Below are 21,132 nucleotides of genomic sequence, written 5' to 3' on the forward strand. Positions count from 1 at the left end.
TGTCAGTAATTTACTACAGTTTCAACGCTACATGGAAACATGTCTAAATATAGCCAGTAAAGCGCACACAGCCTTATGTTTCTCCTGTTCTGTTCCCCCACCTTTTTTCTTTTGCATCTCAGAAGGGGGGCATATACGCCAAATACCTCAAGCAGCATTAAGACTGACCACAAACAGATAAAAAGCAGGTCTTTAGAATGTTAATTAAAATTCTGACAGCTACTAAAGTCTTGGGCTACACTACTGCCCATCTTGCGAATGTTGCTGTACTGTCTGTCTATCATGACAACAGAAAGTCACTATCAAAAAGCTATGAGAGGTGGCAGGGAGAAGATGAATATAAAACAAGAAATATCAAACTCACTTTTAGCACTGAATTTGTTTTCTTTGCGTGTTCTACCAGTTTTCTTCAGACAATTATCACAGACAAACCTATTGAGAAAAAATATTGCCAAACACTTAGCATACAACCATTATTGACTCGCTTAAGCCCAATGTTTGAACAACAATTTAAATGTCAGAGTACAATATTTTTCTGTGGATTTGAACAGCTTGTATCTCTCCATTATTGAGGGACTTAAAACCTTTATAAGTCTGTTTAATTCTGCCAAGCAGTTACACCTGCAGTTGTGTTCTGTAGTACACAAACTTACCTCCAACCAGCTTCCATTGTTTAGTGGTTAGAAAGAAACCACAGAAACCTGCGTACATGAATAAGTTGGTTTCATGCATATTTTCATCTGAATATACTGTAATGAGACCCCAAAGACCAAAGAACGTATTTTACTTAGAAACTCTTTGTCCTTTTGTACTCAGTTCTTAAAAGGGAGTGACTGCATATTAAAAGGCAGAAATTCTTAATTATGTAAACAACATTGGTCTTATTATACAAAGGGTAAAAAAACTAACAAACATCTTACCCTGAAGGCCAGATAATATCATAATGTAATACACAAATCTGGTGCATCTTCCGACCACACTCTTTGCAGTCAACAAACCTGGGAAGAAAACGCAGCAGCCAATTACTTCTGCTGTCAGGCGAGTAATTTTCCAGAATTAGGCAAGACAGACAAGACTTTCCAACCCTCTGCTAAGAACTGCATCAACTTCAGCAAGCCCAGTTCATGTGTCAGTTTTAAAAAATACTCATTAGAATAGCTTCGAGTATACATCTATCGATCTTGTGTGCAAATAATATGTGTATTACAAAAGCTATAACATGTACTAGTTTAAAAATGTGAAATGGGCTGTCATGAACAATTTTTTCTTGTTCTTTTCTATCCTTTTCTAAGCAGACTTCTGAGCTTTTCCAGCTTCACGGAATTCTGCTCAACAATACCTCCATGGATTTAATTTTCAGTTGTTGCAACAACCACAAGCTGACTAAATGGTTGCTCAACTCACTGTAAATGTAAAAACTAGTCATTCATGAATCACTGTGCCAAGGAAACACGTATTAGCTTGTTTTTGCCTGCATGGGTCTGCTGTAGTCGTCTTTTTTGGGGGTTTGTGTCCAAGTAGTATGTCAAAATTTCCTTCTTTAATGGGAAAACTGTTAGAGGTTTTCCTTTTCAAGACTGCAACATTGGTTATGAAGTCAAATGCATCAGGGTGTATCTCAGCAGTCTACCTCTAATGGTCAGGGGGAGTAGCTCTGCTTAGTATTTGCAAAGGTAAGAAAAGGTAAGAAAATGTATTATGATGTATTATGTATCAAACTGCCAGAGAACAAAGCAGCAGCACGATAGAGACTTGTTCAGTTACTTAAGGACAGTAGGGAAAAGCAGCACCGCGCTACCAAAGAAACGTTCAACTTGGCTTTTACTGAACTTCCCGAGGGCAGTGAACACAAGGGAGGAGGACGGCTCTGCCGCTGGGCCAAGCACTCGGGTGAAGAATAAAACGTGTTTTAGAAGTCTGGCTAAACCAGGGGAGGAAAATGCAGAACTCCCCAATGGCATTCAGGGCTTGGCATGACAGGCTCTGACCAACGGGAGCCACTTTCAGCCTCACAGAACACACCTCAGGAATCACCCAAATGCTCAGAACTAGGAAGTGCCATTAAAACAGGCTCACATTTTCCTCTTGGCTATCAATGGCAGACATCAAGTTGTATATTGTGCTATGAACTTTAGAGGAGGATTCAGCAGTCTGGGCAGAGATGGGAGGAAAAGGAAGACTCTATTCACTGCCTCATTCCTGAAGTGCTGGCTAAAGGACAAGCAGAAGTGATGACATTGTTTTAAGAAAACGACAGTCTGGTACTTACGGCTCTGGATCTAGCGTATCATTTTTCTTCTTTTCAAACTGATCCTTAGAGATGGTTCTAGAGACAAAGAGTTAATATAAAAACTCAGTAGTACCTTTATAGCAAGAGGCTGAGAAAATATCATGCTTTTCTGAGTTGCAGCAAATGAACAAACCTCAAGCCAGAAAAAGAGTGTTTCACTATTTATTCTCTATTCAGAGAAAGCAATTCAGCTCATTTTATTTTGAGCTACAGAAAATATTTTTCTCATTTCACTTTCTGTGTAAATTAAAAGCAACATAAGAGATACCCAAGTATACACATAAATTTAAAATCAGAAAGAACAAGAGAAGCTATCGTCAATAAATCAGCCACCTTCCAAAACAGCTTGTATTCCTCAAATCTTAGAGCATCTGATTTTCTCGTCAGGTAAAAGAAGAGGCACTGGTTTCATAAACAAAAGCTGTGCCTCAGAAGGTGAGGTTCAGGATTAGCTGAAGTCTTTAATTTGAAAAGGTAATAGATTGGTGACATTTACTGACACAGCTTCCAGTTCGTCCCCTCCAGCCACATTATCGTGTTTGCCACCCCCTGCAGCCAGTCCAGGGGCAGCTCTTGAGTAGCCCAACCGGACACAAACATTGTTGGGCAGAATAACAGACCCAACACAGAAACAACTGTTCATCATCTGTTACCGTAAAAATCTCCAATTAGTAAGAAAGCAGGCACTTCCTCAAACACCACCACCAGCCACAGGTTTTTACTATCAAACCAGGATTACACATCACTCCCACTATGTGAAAAGTCGGCATGCGGAAGAAAGAAAGCAACTTACGTTTGAGGCTGGGAAGGGTCATCACCCAGGGTGACATTCTCCCCCTGGATTTCAGTGAAACACTTCTCACAGAAGTGATACCTGTCAGCAAGAAGGCCATATTTGGGTGAACTGGTCCAGCACAACATACAGCCACCCAAGCACGGAGCCACCAACCAGAGCAGGGCAGATCACCACGACGAAAGGGGGGACGTTGTTGGTTGATAGATGGGTCAGTGTGGACAATGAGGAGGAACAGAGGGAGGGGAGGGCAGGATTAGAGAACAGGGGAGGGAACAAACAGCACAGACGTAAGAGGTAAGACGCAAACACCAAGACAACACAGAGCAGAAAGCCAAGGCAAAGCACAGATTAGCATTCGGTCTCATTTTATACATTGCTAACAAGTCGTCGGGCGTCAAATTCAAAATTTAGGGAGGATTAATGAAGCAGCTACCAAGCGCTACGTTTGTATAGATTTCAAATTTAAGAATTTGGATTTGATTTGCATTATTAAGGAAAAAATGCTCTTTGATTCCAGGCTTGGGACTGATCAAGTCTACTTTAGGTGAAAAAAAAAAAAGCCTGTCAAAAAGCTTTAAGAACACATTCATTAAAGAGTTAAGTAATTAGAAAATATGCTGAAAGCATTTACTGATTGTCAGTAAAAATTGTAAAAGCAGAAACACTTGGTATTGAAAAAAATCTATAAAAAATTAAATTCAGAAATTAATTGACTACAAGATTAAATGTGACCAATTGCTCAGCTAATATTATTTAATATAAATGAAACCAAATCCATACTCTAGACAAACATTTAACATAAATGCAATTATGGGTCAGAGTTTCCAGCCATTTATCTATATAAGTACAATATATGTATATATGTGAACAACATGAAATTGTACATACATACAATATATTTATCAGGTACATTAGAAATTAGAGATGGTGGAATTAAGCTTTACAAATTGAATGAGGCTAGGAACAATTTCTGGTCACCAGACCAAGAGCCAATCCAAGCTATACTCAGCAAAACCAATACTGCAGTTTAACAAACCAAGCTGAGTAAATTGGAATATAACTCTATGAAAATACAATCTGCATTTGAAAAAAAATAAAATGAAAATTACACAGATTTTCAGGGCACTTTTTTGGTGGTTTTTGTTTGTTCGTTTCTTTCGGATGAACTGGAACCAAAGTTGTCAGGGTCATTAAAAAAAAAAAAAAGAGGCTAAATGTTTGGAAAGGATATGAATTCACACATGAACAAAGGTAACAAAGAGAGGCCACAGCTGTAAAATGCAGGAAGGCCACAAAGGATCATCAAAATAAAGGAGCTTTATGGAGGATCAAGAGTGAGAGAATATAAGCAGCAATGGCAGCACAGTAAAACGCAGTTTTAGTACTCAAACACTAGAACCATCAGAATGGTAAGTTTAAAAGGCATCAAATGAGACTCAATGTCACAAAGAACCAACAACTTAAGGGATGGAGATTAATGAATATGGCAGCTTGCCCCTTCTTACACATACTGATACACTTAAACTACTGTAATCCAGGTGACAGAGTCCAAGGCTGCGCTTTCCTGGAGACAACAAAAGCCATTTACAGGCACTTATTGAAACGTGAGGATCAGAATTTCCTCCTGCGACACACACCAGCCCTCACATCACCACTACATGTTTACTAAATGCTTGTGCAAAACAGTGGAAGCAGGAGGGTCCTTCAGCAGCGCCCGGTGGGTTGGTAAAGCCGTTCCGCAGAGACATCAGTGTCCTCCCGGGCTGCAGCCACGGCAGAGCCACCTCGGCAGAGCCACCTCGGCAGAGCCACCTCGGCAGAGCCACAGGAGTCCCAAAACTTCTGAATCTCCACCAGCTGGCTCGGGCTTCCAGAGCTACTCTGCCAGCCAAGAGTTGCTGATACGCAGCAGCACCCTGCGCACTCCCCGTACCGCGGGACTCATACAAAGAGCAAAAAGGGGTATTTTCTTCTATAGCCCATACTGACACATCTACATCACCATCTGACCAGCTGCCACTCTGACAGCACGCACGTGAGTTAAAATGCCACGTGTGCCCTGTCCGGGGGCTTCCCAGCCCACCATGACTTCAACTGACAGTGATTTCTGGGTCAGCTCAACTAGGATTAAACACGTCACCCGCCCAAGAAAAACCAAGGCTTTTGCTGCCGATAATACAACAGGACAAGGCCAAGAAAAAAAAAATGTATTCTGTTAATTGATAATCATTGGTAATGATAAAGATATTATGGTTATTACAGAGCGATAATACAACAGAACTTCAGGAGAGGATACTGAAACTGCACATCTCATTTGCACTGACTTCGCTTGCCCCCTGAAGTGACACAGTTATTGTCTAATAATTCTTAAAACCCCTCCCAAAAATAAAACAAAAAAGAATCCTCAACAACCCATAAAACATTCAGAATTTGCTTTTTCTTTAATTAAAAAAAAACCCACTAGTAAATTTCCTTACTAAAAGGTTGCTCATTTTAAGAGTCAGACTGGAAAGAACTGGCACACAGGAGGACCTGAACACGGGAGCGTGTAGCCAGAAAAATCCATGGTCAATACTTCAATGAATACTTTGCTAAATTTAAACACTCCCAGAAAGTTTAATTCTGATCTGTTTTCACAATAATTTATGGGCTTTCAAAGCACTCATGAAACTGAATAATGAGGCCGCCTTTGATACTGGATTTAAGCTACAGGCAGAAATGTGCCCAGCTCCACCGGCACAGGTTCTGCACCCTCTGCCCTTCGTTTGGCAGTGGGTCGAGCACGAGCTCCAGCCAGCCCTGGATCCACAGGGGAGCACAGGATTTCACACATCGCAGAACCGAAGCCTAACGCCCTAGCAAGAGTCAAGCCTTAATACATGATATTAAAATGAGGAAATAAAGACTGAAATATAGTGAAAATGAATCGCCTACAGATCATGAACATTTGTCCATAAAATAATCAGGGTGAAACAAAAGCTGTAACTTATTGTGAGTATGGACCCTCAGGAATGGAGACTTGCTTGTAATTCACTGACTTTTACATGTCACTACAAATATTCAACAAAACCCACAGCAAGCATACAAAATTTTAGTTATAACAGTCATAGAAAATCCAAAGAATGTACTTAGTGCAACACATCAAAAATGAAAAGCTTTTCAAATGCAGACTGTTCAGGTGACTGATTCCTGTTTATCAAAGACTAACATTACGGTTCAATACCAAAGTCCAGAAAATGCTCAATCTCTGCATTAACAGGTGAATTTCCAACTGTAATTAAGTGTATTCAAAGGGAATTCTGAGTTAGCAGTTGGATGCCAGTACTGGTATGAAATACCCATCAGTTTTCTCAACTGGATATCCACACATGAAGTATATTTTCTGAACACTTACTTTAACCTAAACTTCTGCTTTATTATGGAAGCCAAACAGTTCCACACCAAATAATTAACTTTAAATCATTGAACTGCAGTGCCACAGTTCATTCACTCAACAGTGTTTAAATATTCTTAGTTGTAATTTAGTTATGCAATATGCTGGACTTCAAGTGCATCCAATGTTGTCTGTTCCATAAATGGCTCAAGTCAAGAACATCTGCCCAATTAAAGATATGCTGGAACTACAGAATTTGTTTTTCACTAATTTGCTGCTTGGTTAAGAATAATCTAAGATTTGAAGATCATTGTCACAGGAAACAGTCAACTTGACTGTTTTAGAGAAATACAGCTGATGAATAAGGGCTTTCTATGATCTGATAGTCTAAATGCACACTTAAAAATAAGGTGATTGATCTTTAGAAGTATTTTATTAAGCAACCCAACCCCCCAAAAATCATTCATTTATTGATTTAGTTGACCTGAAATTGAAAACCTCAAAAACTGTCCCCAACTCAAAGCCACCCCAAATCCCAACCTTTTCCCAAGGCATCTGGGTAAACAGATATCAACACCTAGTTTTGTTTTGCTATAGGCCCACTGACACTCAGAAAAATCACCTTCCTTTTATTACTGCTCTTTTAGATTCAACTCAGTGTAAAGGGGCTATCATGTTTATAACAAGCAGGAAATTGAAATATTGTGTTACCGAGTCCAGAGGAACCCGCAGCCCCATCAACCCTGTACTTCTTGCCAGCAACCAACATTGCCTTCCATCGAGTAATCCATGTGATTTAATACTAACTTAAATAGGAAAGGGATAACTGAAAGAAAAATGACCCCTTCTTCAATTATTTTAGAAGTTGCTATTCTTTTCAAACATAGCACTATCTGGATGCAGAATATGAGAAGTATTTGAAATTGTATCATATAGAGTTAATATTTAAGGGTTATTTTTTCCCCACTTCCAGTACTCAACTACTGTCTCTTTAAATGCATTTTAATCGCTTTAATTCTCTTCAGACTGACTTTTTCTCAGAATTCACAGTGGCTGTATAAAACCTTCTATGAGAGCTCCTCTGTGGCAATACTACCTGCCTCATAGGGACCCAACAGACAAGGTGAGACGACAGATTTTCATGTTCCCCGCTGTGCTGAGGGGTTCGCACCAGCTCCCCCCATCTTACACCCCGTCTGGTGACCGAGGGATCGTCCTGAGATGAAACGCAAGCACTGACTGTCTGAATTAGTTCTGTAACTTCACTTAGCCAACAGCCCTTGTGCACTTCAAAGTTGGCAAGACTTACAGAGTGCCAAGCCTCTGGAAAGCAATTCATAACTGTTTGAAACAAGGAAAAGGAAGTTTAGAAGTCTGTGTCTTTTTTTTTTTTGGGGGGGGGAGGAGGGGTCTGGGGTTGGGGGGTTGGAGGGGGAGTGAGCAACGAATCTAAGAAACCAAACCCAAAGCCAAGTTCTAAGTTTACTTTGTTAGTATAACACTGTTGATTTAAACATTAAATGGAAAATTAATATTATAACATCTGTTTAATAATAATACTAACACTGAATTGTAATATTAATTAAAAAAAAATAATAGAAACTATTGTTTTCATAGCTTCTCACGGAGTCTGGGTGGTTTTCAATGCTAATTCAAAGCTAATTTAAACAGAATTAAGTCCTAACTAGAAAGACAAAGTATTTCAATCGATCACTGTTCCCTTTGTTTTGCAAATTCTGACACTAATTTGCAAACAAACCAGCATATTTTTACAGTTCTCCCAGAACAAGGCAACATGATTTCCCAGGGCCTTTCTGCAGTTGTGTCCTTCTCCCTGCAGCAAGCCCAGCTACTCATTTTACGGAAAACATGGACAATTTCACTTCCATTTAAGTGGTGTGCGGTGCAGACGTGCTCATAGCAAGTGCTTCAGTATTGTGTGTATCGAGCTGCAGTACAGGAAACTGAATGCTCACCAGCAAAATGACAGCATGCAAAGATATGAAAATAACATTTTCCTGACTTAGCTGACAAAGGAAAGAATAAGTTAATAATCCTCCTTCTCCATATGTGCAGAGAACTCAAAGGACCTCACTTCCTGAATGAGGAAAAAAAAGCAAAGTCAGGCACTTACCTATTCTGGTAACTGTAGTAGGCAGCATCACGAGGAATTGTGCACAACTGCTTGCCGTAGCAGCACAAGGTCTGTGGAGAAAACTCATACTGCAAAACAACGGTGAGAAAAGAAGCTTCAAAATGTAACCTTAGGTTAATCAAGCATCTATTAGGCAATCCTGACACTTAATTGATATCACAGTATATTGTTAGGTTTATCACACTTTTCCAAGCTCTTGTAAATCTATTAGCACAGTTCTCTTATTTTAATTAAAATTATTAACTATATAAACTAAATAGCTGACCTTCTAACTGCCTACTTTTTTTTGCACTGCACATGGAAAACAAGCAAAACATTTTACTATTGCTTCTGACCAAAAAAAGGTGTTCTCTGAAGGAGAAAAATACAACAATAATAATGGAATAGCAGCAAGAAGGATGCTATCTACCTTTTTCAGCTCTTAGCGTGCTTACAATACAGTAAAACTTTTAGCAATTCTTTCATTCAGTATTTCATTTAAAAAAAAAAAAAAGTATACAAAGCTAATGCTTTACCCAATTAAGCAAGCTAAGCTCTTTGGAAGAATGCAGCTCCATCCCTGGAATACATACCTTGCGCCCACAACAGTAGCCAAGTGATTGCATAACAGGATCGATTTCTTGTTCAAACACCTCCGCGAGTTTAGTGCAAAACTTATAGACCCTGGAAGTCTTGCGATTGTAAAGCCAGGCATTGTTAAACATCAGCCAAACATCGTCCACATACTGCCAGGGTTCTTGGTACTGCCCAGTATCCAATTTACGCTTAATGGTTGAAAGATCCATAGGATTCTTCACAATGTCGAAGTAATCCTTCAAACACACACAAAAACCTTCATTTTTAAGGTGTTCACTGTTCACAATATGTTCAACAGAATAAACAAAATGTTTATATGAGCAAAGACAAAATACAAGAACATTTTTCGTAATGCCCACTCACCGGAATCCCTAAAAGCTGGGGATCCACAGGCTGTCTGAAAGGTAGAGACTCTGGGTCCTGCCGGTACAAAGCTTCAAGGGTTGGCATGAGAGCCTGGCGCAGCTCCTCAGGCTTGAAAACTGTTAATGAAAGACAGAAAGGTTAGAAAATTTTCTTTCATGTTTCCTAACCTCCTGACTCCCCTAAAAAAATAAAGAACTATGTTAACACAAAATTCTTAAGAGGGATTTCCTGATCTGCGTAGCTGATCGGAGGCAAAACTTACAGTCAAGAGGCTATTGCACATTCTGTACATCGACTAAATCACAGTAGGTGATATTCCCAGAATAAGGAGATAGGAACAACTGTAGCCCATAATGATACATATTGTAGCGCTTAAAAAAATAACAACAACCCAAACTGTATCTAGAATCAAATGAATTCAATTGCTTCAACACGGACGAAGTTTAGCTCTTCAGAGAAGAGACTAAGCATATTTTCCTCTCCTGCCCTTCTAACCTTGTTTGCTATTTCCAAGCCAAGATTCTTGTAGCAAAACACACCGTAGTGGACAGGCCCAAAGAGCCAGAGAGGAACCAGATGTCCTGATAGTTGGCACAGGAGTTTTCTGGCCATAGCACACAAACAGTCCTGGTCTGATGGGACTGTTAATTGATTTTTAAAGTGTTAATACTTCCAGATTTATATGCATCATTACAACCACTTGGCAACAGTGGCATGGCAACAGCCATGCTTCTTTCAATAGTGGATGACAAGGACAAGAAAGGCAATGCGCTTTCTGAAAAATAATGATAACTTGGAGAGCTCTTCGAACATCTCAGCAGTGTAATTACACTTATTTCCTTAGGAACAGAGTCTTTAAATAGGGAAGAATGCCTATTATTGAGAAAAAAAAGACAACTAAGGAAAGTAAGATGGCATCTAATATTTATCTACCGGGCTGAAACGAGAGTGGTACCAATAAAAGAGAGCAATTAGGAGTTCTGTTGAAAGCACTTAAATCAACAGGGCTACAGTGACCCCTTTGAGGCTGATCATTGCTTTTGTCACTCAAATGGTATTTTGGTAAGATGTAAATTGCTCTTTGGGAATCTGAGTTAAATATTTATATACATATATATATTTTTAATTCCCCTTTTTCTTGTGGGTCATATTTCTGAGAGGAAGTCCTTTCATCTCAACTAGATCCACCAAAATATTACACACAAAAATACAGCATGTTTGTTGTTCCAACAACAGATGCAACTTGACAATCACTTCAGCTGTTCCAACAACCTCAGTCCTGATACAATGGCAATTCTCTTCCACATTTATTGATACCAAATCTGCATGCACTTTCCTGTGAAAGGAATCCTACCACATACTCTCAAAGTTTTGTAAACAACTACTAAATTATATTACGGAATTCTGAAAAACAGAAGGAAATATTAAATTCCATTCATGACAAGACGAATTCTCTGTTGTTTGTGAACCATCTTGTTCTGGCTCAGGTAGTTCATAACCTGATAATCCGAATTATTTCATTTAATGAAATTTAAAGGTCAAAAAGCACCTTTTAATAATCTATTCTGGCCATCTGCTTGATATTGCTTTCAGAATTTTCCCTGTACCGACCCCTATAACAACACACCACTAACCTAGAGTGCTTTTCAAAATAAACCAAATCTTAATTGAAACCCAAACTACAGAGATTCACAACAACTTTTGCCATGTTCCTTAAAGCCTCATTATTTTTGCCAATAAGGTTTACAACCTGCTGTCATTTTGAAATTTGAAAAAATAAAATAAAAATCCAGTTATTATTTCAATTTATGACTTCACCTACAAACAAAAGGAAAGGTTGCCTTCATCTTTAACAGTAAAAAAAGCTGCTCTGCCTCTAAGGAATAAGACTAATAACAGAACATTTGATCTCCCTGTACACAGATTTTACAAAAAAGTTTGTTTTCCCTCCTCCCCTCTCCCCCTTTTCCAAAATTAAATGCTCGCAGTTCTCCTCTGCTGGCTACAAGATCTTTGTAAGAAGCTGGCATCTAGTTGTCCCATTTTGTCTTGGATGCGTGGGTGGTAAAAAGAAAATGGGATCTTTGCCTGAATCATGATGATGTAGTATCTGCCAGAGAATATATTGCTACCTTTTTCACCTTCTAAAATTTTATTGCTTTTAAACAGAGGAAATCACGCTTATGATTACTAAACAAAAAATTCATAAATGAAGATGAAGACATCTTCAAAACAATAAGGACAATACACCTGATTTCCCTGCCCCAAAACCAAGCCCTTGCTGGTTCTGAATTATTATGTCTTGAAAGGATGGGAAGAAATCAGTAAAACTGATTCTGAAGGTCAGACTAAGGCAGCCATCTACAGCAAGGAGAGAGGAGCTACCCAACTGAGTATTGTACGGTTTCTTTTGAGAAGACTGCAAGGGAAGAGGCCAGGAACCAAAACCCTTCCTTTCTTGCTTACATTAGATTTGCAGAAAAAAAGCACAACAAAGCGAAACCCTGAATTTGAAGGGTTTGGTTGCCTGCATTCATGAAGGCAAAACCTTGATGAGGAAGAAAAGCTTGCTGAAGGAGGGTGTCTGCAATTCTCCAAAAAAGCCAAGCTACAAAAATTCAGGTGTAAGTGAACTGGGCAGACCAGTACCCCGTCAGGATTATCTTGGGCTATTCTCCAGCCTGTCCGTATTTCCCATCGCTGAAGTCAGGCTGCAGTCTGGTTATAGAGGTGAGCAGCCAAGCAGTTGTGTTCAGTACACCTGGGCGATGGTACAAACAGATGAGATTCCAACTCCAGAATATAAGCCATGGGATACCCAGAAAACATTCCTTTAGGTTCCAGATGCATCTTTTCAGACATTAAGGTACCAGGCTACAACTTTCTAAGTTATCTACGACACTTCCAGGCACGAGCCTTCCCCTTAGCAGCAGCTGCACGGATCTGCTACGTCCCAGGTTACTGGGAGTGCACCTCAGGAATCTGGCCACAAAGGAAGGCAGAAAAGTTTCCATTACTTTTGCAACCCCTGAAAAACTCCAGATGAGTCTCATAAGTATTTTTAAAATATCACATAACCCGTAAGCACACTTCACAGTATTTGCTCTCAAATACCTCTTGGTTTATTTAGCATTTTAATACAAATGCTCTATTACAGCTGGACAAACTACTTTGTGAGAAAATGTCACCGTATGAAATTGTGTATATGGTTTCACCTGCCAATTCCGCACACGTATTATACTATATGGTTACTTAGTGACAGTATTTCCAAGATAAAATTGTGTTACTAAATGAGGTATGGAAAATAGGTAGTAACCCAGACTGAATCAGCAGAAGGACAGCGCAGCTCTTCCATGGACTAATTCTGCAAGAACCTTCCTCTTTCAATCACTTGCCTCGATTTACTTCCAAGTACACTTCTAACAAGCAACAATGATTCTTTCCACAGGGAATATAACTGGTTTCTAAACACTAATATGCTTTCCACTCCCTCTGTTACACTTTGTTCAAAACAGGCTCTGCCAGTTCCACAGCACATCTCATTTGGTTGGCCCACAGTGCTACAAACTGAACATACAATCTACAGGAAAATGTGTTTCATAGCATTTTATTATAAAAAGATTATGTTTATCAATTAAATTAAACCCAAGGCATATATAAGAGATCAAGATTCAGTCTACACAAACTTTAAAACTTTATGATTTCTTGATCACATTCTGGAAAGCACACAACTGAAATGCTCTCCTCATGTAGTTATACACGGTTTCCTTTGCAAGGAAAGAAGAAAAAAGCAAAGAAATGGACCATCACTTTCCCTTTTTTGACATTTGCAGCATGTTGAAAGGTTAGTTTTGGTCAAAACCTAAATACTAACAAGAGAAAACATAATCTCAAGAAACAGGATGGTAAGAGACAGAGATCTCTAAATAGCTTAGGTTTTTGAGTCAAAAAACTTACCACAAAGCCTGCGCTACAAATGGAGTAATTTCTTCTTACTTTATTTCTTACTAACTCAAGGCATGCAACCATTTATATAAGTCTATTCAAGATCTGTAATGCCATCACATTTCCTTCTGGAAAAATACATAATACAGACACAGTCACATCTAAATCTATGCGAACACTGTAGATCAATTTAAGAGAGTACTGCCCCAACTATTTCTGAAAAGAAAGCTTTCAAATGAACGCTACACTGAAAACCATACAGGGCTTCAAAGCTAAAGCCAACTGCAGCAGTCCAGCCTTGGAAGAACAGAGATTCAGCAGAGTTCAAGCACCTGACTCTTGGAGAAGTGAACACTAAAACTCAGGATGAAGACAGTTGTGTGCAGCCTCTGGCAGAACAGCAAAGCAATGGATATTCTCAGTTACTGAGAGCACTACCTACACTAAGCTCCTGGTCAAGATGTACATGGAGAGACTGATGTATGTAATTTCTCCAGCAATCGCTGCCTTACTGCCTTGGTCCTTCTGGACAGAAACTGGAAGCTGTGAGATACTGCTAGGATCAAGAACACAATGACATGCTTTTCTCACCTGCGATTCATATAACATTAAAGGAACGCTACTTTAAAAAATTACACCAAGTACGGACCTCCTAGAACTCCATGTGCTGGATCTGAGACCATGAAAAAAAAAGTGCTAGTAAAATAAAGTACACAGGAAAAACTCAGTTTCCATACACGTACTTTTTTTGCGTGGCTGAGATGGCGATGTGGATTGTGAAGTGGTTCCATTAGTGCTGTTCTCCTCTTCCTCTTTAGCATCTACTTTTATTTCAGGCTTCTTTTCTTCTATTTCCATTGGCTCCTGTTTCAGTTCTGTTCCATCTGTTTCTTCTTTTGTTTGTGAAGATCCTTGTAAATCCTCCTCCACCTTAAGAAAGGATGCAATGAGATGTACTATTACATCTATGACCCAAACTTTGGGCATCAAAATATTAGTTTGAGATTGTCAAAGCACTCTCCATCCATGGCTTTCCTCAGGAGAGTTACTTTCCAGTAACTACCCTCCTCTCGCCCCTTAGCTCACCAATTCAGACACATCATTAAGTGCTTTTATAGCTATCACTGCTTTCAGTTAAGCTGTATAGAATCTCATTTACCTCAGTCTTAGCTTCCACTTGTGTCTCACTAGTCTCTGGCTCAGTTTCTTCAGTTTTAACTTCTGATTTGCTTTCTAGCATTGGTGCATCTGGTCCTAGTTGCTGGGAATTCGTATCAGCACTAGCAACTGAGGCAGGGGTGGGGACCCTGTTATCAATACTAGCTGCTGCCTGGGATAGCTGTTGTAAAAACAGTACAAAAGAAAGACACTGCATATATAGAAATACTTTCCTTTACTAAAAATGAACAGCACAAAAGAGACATGAGATGATATTCTAAAACAGTGCAGAACATGGATACAGGAGCTCACTGTAGCTAAGTTTTGATATAACACATTTCATAACTCTGCTTTACAGAGAAGCCAAGGAAGAATTCTGCCCCAAAGACGCTTCTCTTACAGAGAAAACACCTGCCCAGCAGAACACTGTACATTCCTTGACATGTGCATTCTTCCTGACTAAAGCTTAAAAGAAAAAATTTATGCAAATTTCACCATCAAAAGAGAACAATTCTGGTCAAGGCCACAAATATTAGGCCTGTTACACCTCATCTCTCTGCAGGCTGCTGCCATTTTTACTTTGAGCAGCTCCAAGTCATTCAATACACTCCCCCCTCCTTCAAACAACACTGAGAAGCATCTGAACACACACATTTTTACACATCTCTATAATGAAACCTTTGGTCTGAAGTAGAAGCCACTATTGACAACTATGGGCTCTATACGTTCACAGCACGGTGCTATACATAGGGAGAACTTTTGTGGAATGCCACTACACAAGAAAAATGCAACCAGCTGGTACTTACTGGAGTGCCGGGTGGCTGCGCTTGCACAGATGTTGGCTGCTGCTGAGATGGCTGCGGGGTTGGCACAGACTGGGGCTGAACAGGGGTCTGAGGCTGTGGCGTGACTTGAGCCTGTGCCGCAGTCTGCCCCGTGGGCGTGCTTTGTGTCTGCGTCGCGTTAGGAACGGAACCCGGTGTCGGAGTTGGTGTTTGTCCCGACGATGAGACGGGTGTTGATGGCTGAGTGGGTGCTGCTGGCTGAGGAGGAGTCATTCCAGTTGGCGTTTGGTGCTGAATTGGTGGCATCCCAGCAGCAGTGGACACAGGAGGTGTAGTCTGATGTAGAGGTGGCTGGGTCACTGGTGGACATGGCAACTGCCCGCTCTGCGGTCCCAGCATGTTCATGGAGTTGGGAAGAGCAGCACTGGGAACCTGCCCCTGCTAGAGAAACAGATTCTCTTACAGACACGTGGCTCCCAAAACTCTGGGAATCACACCTATCCTTAAAATCACTGCACTAAAGTCTCCTTTTAAAATATACTGTAAGTCTAAACATGAGATCAGCTATAAAGAAGTGCTCCTATTGCAAATTATGATGCTCTGATTTCTCCAAATATTTTCATCACCTCTTAGTCAAAGACCGCGCTCCCAGATGTGCCGTGCACTTTTTTTTTTTAACGTTAATTCTACTGGCACAGAGAGGGAATCCTCCCGATCTCAGAGTAACACAGAAAGCCACAGGCAGACAATCTCTAAATCATGCCATTAGCTGGGCAAAGGTCAGACTATGCATACAAAATGGTTTCGAGCAAATACACATTTTAGGCCAGGACTCTAGAGCTGCCCTGCTTTCGATAACAGTTTAATACATTTAATGCCTCCCTCATTGTACGATGTCAGACTTAAGGGTGCTTTGCTTCCTTTTTCTAATTAGACTACTCCAGTTGCTTAGGAAAACTGTGGATCTGCCTTTCAGAGTAGCAACAATAAAAGTATTCTGGATGTGTACAGACTTTTAAACTACATACTTTAACGACAATTGTATCAGATATCTAGTGATGAAAAAGAATACCCTATTCTCAGATGTATCTCTTACTCCTAGAAATCTAAATCAACTAACAGTTTCTTGCAGGTGAGGTTTCACACTTAAAATATGCTTCTATATTGCCTGTGCATAGTCAGTTTTAGTGAAATACCTGCATTAGGAAAAAAACGTTCACCACAAAGATGGTCAAACAACTGAGCCAGGGCCCAAAAAACTGCAGATACTCTGTTCTGAACACACTCCAAACCTGACCTGACAGAGCTCCTTGTAGCCTGATGTAAGCTATCTCTCATTTGAAGAGCGGCTGAAGAACTTTGGAGGTCCCAACTAAGCTAAATTACTTGGACTCTGAGTTAAAAAACAAGCCTCTCCCTGTGGAAAAGCATGTATCTTGGTATCATAAGCACAGCTGCTACTTCACTATTACTTTAACAGAAAAACCCCCAATTCTTTCTTCTGAAGTAGAGGTTAAAACAAACTTTAAAAGATCTTCCCCAAACACTTTATTATAATTATTGATTTAAAGTTACCTTTAGGCCCACAAAAAGACAAAAGCATATGCCCATAAATGTCCCATAAACTAACTTCTGATATTCCCCCTAAAAAACCTCATCAGCATGCAGTTTTTTGGAACTTAAGTCAGGAATTACAGGGCATTGCCCCCATATATAAATCAGTTATAGAAGAGCTTATGAAGAAGGGAGGATCCCCAGAAGTCAGGGGTGACTGCAATTAAGGTTGGATAGAAATATGGGTAAGCAAACATACATAAATAAATCAGAACAAAACAATTAAGAGTAAATAACTCAAGTATTAGAAAACAGATCTTACCTGTGCCACCCCGGCCTGGGCTGTTGTTTGGCCCATGCCTACGTTGTTCACATTCATGGCCCCACTGGATGCTGGGAACTGGTTCTGGGGTAGGAACTGGTTCTGGGTAGGAGCCTGACCCATCATGTTGTTGCCATGAGCTCCCATCATGTTCTGTGGCTGAGGCATTCGGGAAGGAGACATTGCCATCTAAAAATTAACACCCAAATTAAAGGTATTGCCATTTAGTATAATGTAGGAAAACAAAGGAACACACCCTCAACGTAACCAACACAAAGACAGGTCAAAACAACAAAAAGAAGATTGGTAAACCAAATGGAAGCAGGCATATACAAACAACTTTGGCATTTGTTCCACAGTATTCACGAGGAAGTTATTTTTAAACAAGTAATATTCAAAACTCGACTACAAGTGTTAGAAAACTGAAAATACTTTTGTTTTTCTAAAGAATAACAGTACGTTTTCATGGAGGAATAAAGACGGTATGTATACTGTAAAGACAGTTTCTGGAAGAACTCTGCTCTTCCGAGGACTGTTGGAGATTACTGCATCTCTGGCATCTGCCTCTCTAAAGATTTCAAAAAAACACCATTAACAACCCCACCAAAACAGAACACCGTATGTAAATACTGAAAACAAGCACCTCAATGTAAGCCTGACAGGCTTGGTACGTTTCCATGAAATTATCCTACAATTTACAGTACTACTCTATGACGTGGCCTTTTCAGAAGAGCATTAACACTGCTAAATGTAATCTACCGATTTTGAGAAGAACACGGTAACAAGAAGTACGAACCGCAGGAACAGCACCCATGTTGTTCATCTGTACAGGATGGTTCATTGGAGAAGCTGCACGGGGTCCCATGGGTGCTTGTGGCATCTGTACATTCCCTATGGACATGGGGTTAAACTGATTCATTCCTGCAAATGCACCCCCAAAACAACTCATTAGGAACAAGTAATCAGAATTTACATATGCATATTCTACTATAAAATTAACATGTATTATGACTAAAGTTTGACTGCCCTATGCTTCTTTTTTTTTTAACTTGCTTCAAATTACTTGTTTTAGAGGCAAATCAGGGTAAAAGAAGCATTTAGAATACCAGTTAGGCTGAAACATAACTTTTAATGTCTAAAAAAAAAAATAATGCAAAATATCAAGAGTGTGGATGATCTGCAAAGACAGGATGTTATTTGTAAATAATAGCTTGGAATGGCTTCTTGACATCAGGTATTTGCTTTGAAACAGCAATGTCTTACTCAAGCCTCACTGAAATGGTTGAAGTAAATATGATAAAAATAAATATGCTATCTATGAAGGCAATTCCTATAGCCTCCAATCAGGACAAAAGCTAGCAATATGCTTAAACAGGTGTTGTGCTTTTTACACAAAACATTTAGCCGCTCCAAAAAACTTGTCTAGCAGGAATACAGGTGTAAATACATAGTTACGGAGCTATACTTGCTATCAACTTTTTCTCCTATTGAACTGAATGTTAAAAGAATGGAAGTTCTCAAGGACATTTCAACACAAGTTCCAACTTACTACTAACTCTGACCAAGAAATAAAATCATTCACGACAATTTTTTGAAGGAAGCTGAAGCACCTAAAAGTCACAGGTTTGTGTTTTTCAGAAAAAGCACACTCACGAGCCCACAGCAGCCTAAATCAGCAATGAGGGGCCATCAGTGCTAGAGACAAGCTCCAAGGCTTTATTAGAAGCACTGTGCATCAGAAACCAAGAAAGGTTACCCTTAGTTAAACAGATTCTAGGATCAATGTGCTAAGTTTCCAGCTACAGGTGTATTTTTGGCTAATTAACTGATGAAAACACGTCAGCATTCTCACCCTCGCCCCCCCCCCCTTTTTTTTTTTTTACAGTGTTTTATGTGAGATTATCCACAGTATTCTTGCTCGTTCTCCTCTCTTTTTGAAAGGACCGAATTAATTCCCAATCACTAGCAAAGCAGTGGGCACATATTGCCAGTTTTTAAGATAAGACTGCACTGAGACAGTTCCTGCCACAGAGCGACACGAAAGAATGATGCTGGAAAAGGGAGACTCAGTAGCTCCCCCCACTCCAACTCCAAAAGAAAACCAGATCAGCTTTGCCCGTAACAATTATCTTGAAACCACGAATTGCAATTAGAGAGGAAAACATAGATACCTTGAGAAACCTGCATACGACTTATAGGCACGGTTGGCATGGACATAGGCCCATCTGCAACAACACAGAAGAATGGTCAGCAAAAAACGATTTAAAATACAAACTCAAGATTAACATAAGAGCCCAAAGTGCAGGTGAAATGCATTAGTAGCTCCTACAGAAGCACTTACTGGGCGGTCTGACGGGCTGTGCCTGGCCCATGGCTGCAGCCACCTGCGGGATCCCGGGGGGCTGGGGCCCCGGGGTCTGCAAGGCTGCCTGGTTCCCCAGCATCCCTTGTTTATGGAGGCGAGACCTCCGCTTCTCTTCTAGCTCCTTTTGTATCTTATAGATTTTCTCTGCTAATAAATGATAGTATTCATCCTAAAAGAGAAAAAAAATAGTACTCAGTGTCAAGTGCAAGAAAACAGTAGCAGAACTCGTGTAGTCACCTGTATTTTTATTTAATGTGCACACCTGCCTTTTTAAGCAAGAAGTATTTATTTTCAGAATTCTGTTAAATTGAGAAAGTCTTATCACTGCTTTAGTGCAGAAAAGGAAAAACAAAGCTTCCAGAAAGCACATGAGACTTGGCTTTATGGCTATCCTTCATACCTTCTCTGAGCAGATTAGCAGACAAAGGAGAAGACTGCAGGTCCTCTGTTGCTTCATCAAAAAATGGGAAGCTGTGATTTAGTTTCCAAGTGCTGATGATTTTTAAACATTATTTTCATAGTAAGTATTGCCACTAATCCACAGACAAAAGAAAGGGATGTCCCTGCCAACACTGTAATGCTGAATAAACTTCAGGAGCCAGATGTTAAGGACAGACCTATTTTTACAGAAAGAAAGGAACCGCTCCTTTCCTGAAGAGTCTGACTACAGACAGCCATTGCAGGGAATAAACAAAACCAGACCAAACCCCAAAGGAATGGAAGAAAACAGAGAAAAATAGTCCATAGGCACAGACAACTAAACACTACATCTGTACAAGATGAAAAATCCATTTTACTCAGTCCACATTGACAACAGATCAAATAAGACAGTCACAGTGCACAGCAAGGTAGACTATTCTGCTTCTCAGCAACTCCTGGACACACATCTGTCAAGCGCATGAGATTATGCTCCTGTTAAAGACAAAAAAACCCACAAACTCTCCAGACTACATTTCTTTTGGAGGTCACCTATGTTCTTAAAACCCAGTGTTACATGGAGCAATGGCTGAGTGATGCTTATGCCACAATCGTTTTGTCTTAACCCAACTTTCATCAAAATTACAATTTATTACAGTAGGATTGAGTTAATTTCAGAAAATTAAAGATACAGGCATTCCTCACCAGCCTTGTTAAGGAAGTCCAGTGTCACAACACAAAACTTCGGGTTTATGTTACTCCCCTCCTCTGAATGTCTCAAAAATCCATGAGTGCAGATGCTTTCTGCTGTCTACATTAGAAGCACTACAGCCCCTTCCCTTCCACTCAAGACACTTCACCTGTAACTTTCTACTTGTAAATTTAATATTGTGCTACTTTGACACTGAAAAAGGATGTGTTCACAAGGAGCACATACTACTAAGACAGTGTCAAACTGCTTACAGCAATGCCTCATACTAATCTGTTTTTCAATGTCACAGTAGGACGGACACTCCTGGAAAAGAAGGAT

At 39.9% G+C, this 21,132-nt stretch overlaps 1 protein-coding gene across 7 annotated transcripts in view; it reads right to left on the minus strand.

Annotated features, from left to right (window-relative positions):
- The window catches only part of CREBBP (CREB binding protein), a 93,156-nt gene that overhangs the window by 17,398 nt on the left and 54,626 nt on the right, over window positions 1-21,132 (minus strand). For 2 of the 7 annotated variants that reach the window (XM_071815002.1, XM_071814999.1), the window contains 14 exons: window positions 19,662-19,854; window positions 19,492-19,545; window positions 18,117-18,241; window positions 17,321-17,509; window positions 15,466-15,885; window positions 14,661-14,840; window positions 14,245-14,431; window positions 9,554-9,672; window positions 9,187-9,426; window positions 8,594-8,682; window positions 3,084-3,194; window positions 2,270-2,326; window positions 921-998; window positions 365-432 (listed from right to left, as the gene is read on the minus strand). In XM_071815002.1, coding sequence (XP_071671103.1) covers window positions 365-432; window positions 921-998; window positions 2,270-2,326; window positions 3,084-3,194; window positions 8,594-8,682; window positions 9,187-9,426; window positions 9,554-9,672; window positions 14,245-14,431; window positions 14,661-14,840; window positions 15,466-15,885; window positions 17,321-17,509; window positions 18,117-18,241; window positions 19,492-19,545; window positions 19,662-19,854 — 2,110 coding nt within the window. The remainder of the gene's footprint in view (window positions 1-364; window positions 433-920; window positions 999-2,269; window positions 2,327-3,083; window positions 3,195-8,593; window positions 8,683-9,186; window positions 9,427-9,553; window positions 9,673-14,244; window positions 14,432-14,660; window positions 14,841-15,465; window positions 15,886-17,320; window positions 17,510-18,116; window positions 18,242-19,491; window positions 19,546-19,661; window positions 19,855-21,132) is intronic. The other 5 variants (XM_071815001.1, XM_065850276.2, XM_071815000.1 and 2 more) reach the window with 5 other exon arrangements.

Source organism: Patagioenas fasciata, chromosome 15, assembly GCF_037038585.1.
Source record: "Patagioenas fasciata isolate bPatFas1 chromosome 15, bPatFas1.hap1, whole genome shotgun sequence".
NCBI classification, from domain to species: Eukaryota; Metazoa; Chordata; class Aves; order Columbiformes; family Columbidae; genus Patagioenas; species Patagioenas fasciata.